General features: G+C 60.1%; 1 protein-coding gene across 2 annotated transcripts in view; it reads right to left on the bottom strand.

The window, feature by feature from the left end:
- Positions 1 to 8,196, bottom strand: part of RNF213 (ring finger protein 213) — a 103,082-nt gene that overhangs the window by 48,015 nt on the left and 46,871 nt on the right. For both annotated transcript variants that reach the window (XM_077755262.1, XM_077755267.1), the window contains 6 exons: positions 5,292 to 5,902; positions 4,265 to 4,430; positions 2,986 to 3,203; positions 1,924 to 2,064; positions 1,644 to 1,808; positions 15 to 1,170 (listed from right to left, as the gene is read on the bottom strand). In XM_077755262.1, the coding sequence (XP_077611388.1) occupies positions 15 to 1,170; positions 1,644 to 1,808; positions 1,924 to 2,064; positions 2,986 to 3,203; positions 4,265 to 4,430; positions 5,292 to 5,902 (2,457 nt within the window). The remainder of the gene's footprint in view (positions 1 to 14; positions 1,171 to 1,643; positions 1,809 to 1,923; positions 2,065 to 2,985; positions 3,204 to 4,264; positions 4,431 to 5,291; positions 5,903 to 8,196) is intronic.

Here is an 8,196-nt window from a genome sequence, read left to right as displayed (position 1 = left end):
GAAGCAGCCATTACCAACGCCCGCTCGCTCGGATGCCACGATGCCCACACACATCCGGTCCCGGAACACGTCGGCAGCCGACTGAATGTCCAGGGGGACCTGGAAATGCTGCGCCAGGTAGGCCTGGATGTCCTGCAGGGGCGCCTGGGGGGTGACCGGGACCTTGTGCTGGCTGAAGGCGGAGGGCAGGTGGCAGTGCTCCCGCGCGCTGTCGCACACCATCACCAGCTGGAAGTCCGCGCGGTGCGGCTGTGAGCACAGGCTCAGGAAGAGCGCCTCGGCCTGGCTGGCCACCTCGTAGCTCAGCAGGTCCGCATACAGCAGGCTGTAGACGCCCTGCCCGCGGGAGCCCGGCGTCAGGCAGCGGCGCAAGAGCAGCGCCACCTCCTCGAACGTGGTTCCCGGCGTGCAGAGCAGCACCTCGTCGAAGGTGGGCAGCGGCTGCTGCGGGGTGTGCATGTAGACGGCCAGCGCGGCCGGCAGCACCTCGGAGTGGCCGCAGACGATGAGGTTGGGCCGGCCCACGTGCAGGCCTTTGGGCAGGCGGCGCTCCACGGGACGGCCGCGCATCCACCCCAGCAGGGCCAGGCAGCGGCCGAGCGCCTCCAGGTCCAGGCAGTGGGGCAGCAAGGCGCTCATGCAGGCCATCGACTGCTCCAGGATGGCCCTCAGCTTGCCCGCCAGGCTCAGCTCCCGCAGGAGGGCCGCCTGCACTCCCTGAATCCGCGTCCTCTCCTGGTGCCGGGCAGCGTCCCCGCCGGGGTCCTGGAGGGCCCTGGCCACGTCCTTCAGGGTGCAGTTGCCTTTGATGAAGGACAGCATGGTGAGGGCGGCGTCGCTGGGCGTCGGCTTCCTGAGCTCCGTGCTCAGGAACACCAGCTGCTCGGCCGTGTAGTAGTTGAGATAAAAGTGCTTGGCCCGCTTTTCGGCCACGAAAGCCTCCCAGCGGCCCAGGAAGTGCTCCAGCTGCCTGCTGACGGCCTCCAGCAGCTCCGACGCCTCCCCGCCGCCCCTGAGCCGGACCGGCGGCTCCAAGTGGAACTCCATCTGGACGGAGACGCCGTGCCGCGGGGAGCAGAACACCAGTGCCGTCCAGGTCCTGAAGAGCATGTTCCCGGCGGAGTACAGGCGGATGAAGGCCTGCACCAGCCTCTGCACGTTGGAGAACACCTGTGGCGGACGGAAGCAGGGGCCGCGTCAGAGGTGACGGCCGCGGACCCCTCGTGCAGAGCTGCCACCGGGTTCAGGCGTTTCCGGGCCTCGCCATGTGGCCTCGGACCCTGATAGAGTCCAGAGGCCGTTACGTACACGAAGACCCCTTTGTCGACACATTTACTTCGATTCCGACCGAGAACTATTGTCTAAGATCTTCCGGTATTTTGGGGTTCTTGCTGATTTACAGCAACCGAAGCAACAGAAGTCTGTTTCTGGGACCCACCCGCCGGCTGTGTGGACACACCTTCGACGGGATAACCGACCCAACGGACGTATCGTAGCTCAGACGTCTCTCGGCGTCTTGAACTCGGGCTCCTGCCTCCCGCAGCCCCGCCCCCCCCCCAGCCCGGGTTTAAAGGCCTCCTACGACTTCACGCAAGCCCAGACCCTCTGACTCTGTCTGGCCACCGGGCACTCGGAGTCCTCACCTTGGAAAATACCTCTACTTGGACATTGCTGTGGTCCTTCTTGCCAGACATCAGCATGAGCTTGTTCAAAAGCTCCTTGAGCTCTTCCAGAGAGAAGTCCCGCGTCTCCTCACGGCCTCCGTGGCTCTCGGGGAGGGATAACTGTAGAACCGTGTCTGGGCAGATCTGTGGAGAAGTGCCGCGGCAGAGGGTGGTTTCCTGGAGGTAGAATCCCGCACCCCCCTGACGACAGCAGCCCGTGCAGGTCACTGCAGCTGCGCGGGGACGTGGGGCGGCTCACCTTCTGGCCCCCTGTGGGGGCCCTGATGACATAGACGCCTTTGTCGTTGATGGCCGTTGCCAGAGACAGGGACGAGAGCTCCACAGAACCGTGGCTTTCCTTCACGGTCTTCAGCCACTCCAGGTTCCTGGCTGAGTCACACTGTTGGGACAGGACGGAAACCTTCTCTCCCTTCTTGCGGTGGCTCCTCCTCCTCCGCTGCTCTCCTGGTGGTCAGCCCCTCCCCCCCCCCACGTACCGCTTTCCTCGCCCGTTGCCCTCTCCCCTGCCTCCCTCCCCGGTCGCTGCCCCACAGCATTGCCCTCTTTGTAGCGGGCGTGAGTCCGTGTCGCCACCAGTGGCTGCTGCCCTGGCTCGCACGCGGGGGGCACGTGGACGGGGCCGTGTGGAGGCTTCGTTCTGCCGGGCCGCCAGCAGGGGTGACGCTGGGTGGAGCAAGGGCACTGTGGCCTTACGTTCTAAGTGTACTTCTGGGGACCCCAAGTCCAACCGGAAACACGAAGGAGAATCCAGGCCAGATTTTTTTTGTTCACGAGTAAGTTTCCAGCAGCAGAAACGGAGACGCCTCCACCTGGTCATTCTGTCTCTCCTTTCCTCCCTCACCCTCCGTGGCTGTCGCTGGCTAGACGTGGCCTCGGCACGCCAGCCACGTGATGCGGTGTGGGCCTGCTCGAACCCAGGTGCACGTGCTTCTCTTAAACTACCATGTTCATTCTTCTTTTCTTTTTTTTAATTAAAAACTTTTTAACGTTTTATTTATTTTTGAGACAGAGAGACAGAGCGTGAGCAGGGGAGGGGCAGGGAGAGACGGAGACTCAGAATGGGAAGCAGCTTCAGGCTCTGAGCTGTCAGCACAGAACTCACGAACCGCGAGATCATGACCTGAGCCGAAGTTGGATGCTCAGCCAACTGAGCCACCCAGGGGCCTCCCCTCCCCTCAAAAAATCATTTTAAACCATAAACCCGTGTCGTTCAGATTAATTCACAGTCCCGCCCCACGTGGCACCGAGCAACCCCCCACGCAGCTCCATCTTCTCGGATGAAGCCCGAAGCAAGACTCACCAGCTTATGAGGCAGGTATGGGTCATTCTCCAGAGCCCGCCACAGCTCCCCGAGGTGGGTCACGAACTCGTCAAATCCCGCGCCCATGTCCAGCTTATATAGCAGCGGCGCATAGCCCTGCACGGCGTCATGGAAGCAGGCCACCCTGTCCACGTCGATGTCGTTCTCCCCCGCGGAGATGGAAGCCAGGTCCACAAACACCTTCAGCTCATTGATGCCTGGGGGCAAGGACGGACCAGTGAGCGCGGGGCTGCTCCGTGAACCCGGCACGCTGACCCTGAGCACGAGTCCTCAGTGGGGGGTGAACAAGTGCTCCTGCAGTTCTGGGTCTTTCNGCTCTAAGCTGTCAGCACAGAGCCCGACGCGGGGCTCGAACTCATAAACCGTGAGATCATGACCTGAGCTGAAGTCAGAGGCTTAACCGGCTAAGCCACCCAGGCGCCCCTGGGTCTTTCTGATCTACTTCCTAGTTGTCATACAAATCCGGAGCGACCTTCCTTTGGCCACGGACATGGACACAGGGGTCAGCACTTGGCCTTGCGGAACCATGGCCACACCCAGGCACCACTCGAGGCTTCTGTGCACTTCGCTTTATTTAATCCACGTGCCACCAGCGTCTTGTACAAAAAGACATGGGCTCAGCCGGTAAATACCGTGCCGACAGCTAACTGTAAAGAAATGCAGATACTCTTTTGGGGCTCCTTACAAATCAGAGGATGTGCGTCCAGGCAGCCCACGGTTGAAAGCATGGCAGCTCTGGATGAGAGACAGTCTCCCCGCGGCACATCAGAGCCGCCTCCCCTCTCTCGTTTCCTTCACCTCTCATCTGTACCCCGCCTCCTCCCCTCTGTGCACCCCTCTGCCAAAGGCACCCGAGGCACAAGACAAAATAGGCTGCCAAGCCCCCAGCCGAAAAAGAAACATGCAGAAAACCAACGAGTTGACGTAATCCAAACTCTCTGCGGACAAGGGCTTACCTTGTATAGCTAAAATCAAGCGTAGGGAAAAGCTAAAGGGAGCAAGATTTGTAAGAAAATGACCCCCCATGGCTCACAGCAAGCATCCAGAGTGGGGGAAATAGTAGTAAGAAACACCTGCCCTGGAATAAACCCCGAGGACAGTCACTGCAGCAAACGCCGCACGTCAACCTGAGCGAGGCGGGCTCGCACATGCGCGAGCAAGGGGAGGGGCTGCCTGTAAGTTTAGGACCCCTCCCCCTCCGCGAGCCACCTGAACGCTCCCTCCACACGCCACGTGCAACGTCAGCGCGCAGCCGTACCTCCGAGCGCCTCCTGGACCCAGCTGATGAACTCCTTCCTCTGGGACAGCTCGCTCAGGCACTGGCGCCGGGGCTCCGTGACGTCCTGCAGCAGCTTTTTGGCCTGGATAAGCTGCTTGCTGATCCGGTCCAGCTTCTCGTGGCGAAACTGGTCGAAGTTGTCCGTCTGCGAGACAAGGCTCTATTGGGCACGGGACGGGGACCCATCGACCCTCCCGGAGGCCCCACGCCCGCCCTTCCTGGGCTGGCGGGAGCCAAAGGCAGGCGCATCCGGCCCGTCCCAGAGACCCTGGCACACCCACCGCTGACCCTGGAATCGGCGTACAGGCACTGCCCCTGCTCTATGCCTGGCGTTCTGCTACGCGACTTCTGTAAGAAACACTGCCAGGTGCGAATGGCTGCTTCCTATGTTACAGGTAAGGACATGAAGCCCCGGAGCAGCGACTCACTCAGGAGCACGCTGCTGGGATTCAAGCTTGCGCCTGCCTTCGTCGCAATTTTGTGCTAAAGCTTAATCACCATCGCAAGCGTCGATATTATACCACAGGCCACGGGAGACCCTGGAAACGCTCCTCTGAAGGAACACACCACGTCTCACCTGTAGCAGAAATAGCCGGCTGCGGGCCGCTCTGTGCCTGCCGCAGGGGCCCCGAACAGAGCTGCGCGAAGCGAGCCCCTCTTTTGCCCTTCCAGCCCCCCACCAGCCCCCCTCCAGCCCGACGAGACCAGACCACTCTTTCCAAATCCCTGGCTACGGAAACAGGGGCACGGCCCGTTCCAAGGTCTCGAGCCTCGTGCCGACCCGGGAAAACGCTGCCTCGCCAGCAGCACTCACACTGTTTATAAACAAAGGTGGAAAGGAAGCCCTCGGCACGATCGGCCATCAGGTGAGATGCAATCCAGAGCTCCTGGGGGGGCTGTGACAGCATCCCGTCTGGCTTCCAGAACCCAGAGAGCCTATGAGACACCCCCCCACCCACACAACTTCTTGGACCCCTACCCCAAGGGTCCCTGGCAAATAACTTACAAAGTTTAACAAAGTATGTAGAACACTGAAGTCACCAGTCAGGCCCAAATTCTCCTTGACCTTCAGGATGACCTTGGCCGCGCTGACAGCCTGGTGCAGGTGGTGGTACTCCCTGATCTGCCCCACGCGGCCCTGGATCCAGCCTCTCTGGTCCCTGCTGTCCAAGGCGCACATGAGCTGGAGCTCGAAAGTGAGGTTGTTGTATTTATTCACAAAGTCGCTGAAGAGGTCGTTGACCTCCTGAAAGGTGACCTCTCCCGACTTCAGATTCTCGTAGAGCTCCAGATATCTCTGGAAACAGGGGCAGTACAGGCACTGATACGCTTCCTCAGGCTGCAGTGCTTGCTGGCCCGGCTCCTCCTCAGGCTCGCTCGGCTCCTCCTCAGGCTCGCTCAGCTCCTCCGCGGCTTCCGCCCAGAAGGCGCGGAAGATGTGGCTGTCCTTCAGCCAGTCCATCTTTTCGGCCATCTCCTGGACTTCGGGGCTCAGGTTGTAGTATGTCGTCCTCTTCGTGTGCGGGGAGGTGGGGGACAGCCTCACTGTCACGGCGTCACTCAGACGTTTACTGTCGAGGTCTTCCGCGTGTTTTCCAGTCACCTCTTCCAGATCCACTTGGAAACGACAAAGAAACGTCAGGGGTCAGACCTCTACTCACGATACTGTTTTATTTTCCCCATATTTACCGTCCTGGCCACTCGAAAGATAACTCACACGAACACATTTGCTGCATTTTTCCTCAGTGAGGACCCCTCGGTCACCCCGCAAATGGCTTGTTCATGAATTTTCACAACAAAGGAAGCATGGTCCCTTCTAGGCACTTCTGGGTGCACGTGACAGTGTGGNAGTGCCACAACAGACAGGTCTTGGAAAAGTCACAAACCAGCTAGACCAGGAAGAGGGGAAAGGATCACAGTCTGGGGAGGGGAGGAGGATTGAAAAGCAGCCCTGGAGCCATGGTCAAGGCCGAGTTGGGCCCCAAGGTGTGGACCGCCAGCCCACAGCAGGGAGGCTAGCGGCATACACACCAGTCGCAGGGTCGTTGGAGGAAGGGAGAAGTGAGGAGGCCCAGCTGGAGAGTCTGATCCTCACGCCCGCCCCGTCCTAGACAGCAGGCCGCCCGGCCCTCCCCACCCCTGCCATCGCCTGCTGCTGGCGGGGAAGGCGCTTAGGAGAGCCAAGTGTGCCGGACACGTGTCCTCCCTCGGGAAGATGACGGGGGAGCCGTAAGAGGAGGGACACACGCCACGGGCAGCGGGGGAGAGGAGGTAGGAGCGCGACCCCGAAATAGGACCAGATGCGGACGGTGTTCCGGCCCCGTCCGTCTCTCCTCCCCCAGGACCCCGGCAGCTGGGCCTGCGCCCCCCACGCTGGTCCGACCAGCCCCTGGGACAGGACCTGACGTGCCCACCAGAGGCCCAGCCGCACCGCCCTCAGGGGCTACAGTCGGCTTGCTAGGCCCCCTCGTACAGACGGAAGAATTCCCAGACACGCAGGGCACAGCTTTAACGCGAAAGAGACACAAAAACATCTATATAAGGACGACTCGGAGGAAACAGGAGACCCTGGGGCTGAACCTCTAAACTGAAAATGACAATAATCTCTGAAAGACACTGTAACTGTGAGCGAGAGCGCGTAGCACAAAAAAGGGTTGGTTAGAGAAAACTAAAAGGAATTCTTGTCAATCAGTGTGACGACTGAGATGAGAAACGTTAAGGTTGGATGTCAAGGTGCCAGCATTTCTCAGAAAGCAGAGCAAAAACCAGAGACAGAAAATAGAAGAGGAGATTCACGGAAGCTACACGGCCGCCGCGGGAGGGCCGGGACCCGACGAGGTGTGTTCCCTCGAGCGCAGAAGTACCAGTGGGACGGCGCACTCGAATTTCCCAGGAGTCAAGGACGTGGATTTCTAGATTAGGGAAATCTAAGTATGCCCAGTGCGATGGATGGGGAGTCAACCCCGACCTAGGCGTGGCACTACGAAATTTCCGAAGAGTGGGGCCGAAAAGATGTCCAGAGCTTCGAGAGAGAGAGACAGACCAGGAGTCAGAGTCACATCTGATTGTCCACAGCGACAGGGACTGTGGAGCGAGCATCCAAGATCTCGCAGGGTCTCCCCTCTGTGAGTCTGCACCCGGCACAATGGTTACTCTGGCCTGAGGGCAGATATCCTCAATGTGCAAGATTCCAGGAGGGTTGGGTTGGGGGGCGCGACGGGAGGGAAGATCACAGATGGGTGAGCAGTGGGGAGGAGACAGATCACAGATCAGTGTGGGCATGGGGGAGGGGACAGATGACAGATCAGGGTGGGCACAGGGAGGGGACAGAGAACTCATCCCACTAAAACACAGCAGCAGGAGACAAGGAGTTACGGGGTCCAGGAAACAGATCTGACTGGGGGGAGCACAAAGGAAACCTCCAGAGCAGCGAAGGAAGAAGACTGTATCCCCCGCCCTCCAGTGAGGGGGAAATCCTTCCAGAAGATCAAACGGATTGTCCTGTGAGGAGATTCAAACAGTGGGTAGAGCCGGGGGCTGAACTGAAAACAAAGCACAGGCCAAGACGAGAATCTTAATTTGAGAGAAAAGCCCGTGCAAGACACCCAGAGTAACGATGGTCAGATGCAGTGGTGGACGGTGCGGTGATGGCTGGCGCAGTGGCAGCCGGTGGACCTATAGTTGTGCTGGCTGAACCCCGAACGTCCGAATGGAACCAGGCGTACTGGGAGACAGGGAGACTGGAAGGGGCGTGCAGGGCGTGCGGGCGGGGACACAGGCTCAGCCCCCATCTCCCGCAGCGGCTAACACCAGCCTGGGCGGCCACAGGGGTATTCGGGCGCGTGGTGCGGAGGTACAGGAATACACAGCAGAACAACCAAGGCGGCACGTGGGACTCGGTTAAAAATGGA

This window comes from Crocuta crocuta, unplaced genomic scaffold, assembly GCF_008692635.1.
Source record: "Crocuta crocuta isolate KB4526 unplaced genomic scaffold, BGI_CrCroc_1.0 scaffold50, whole genome shotgun sequence".
In the NCBI taxonomy this organism is placed as follows: Eukaryota; Metazoa; Chordata; class Mammalia; order Carnivora; family Hyaenidae; genus Crocuta; species Crocuta crocuta.
The sequence above is the reverse complement of the archived record's forward strand: the minus strand, read 5'-3'. Positions and strand labels throughout refer to the sequence as shown.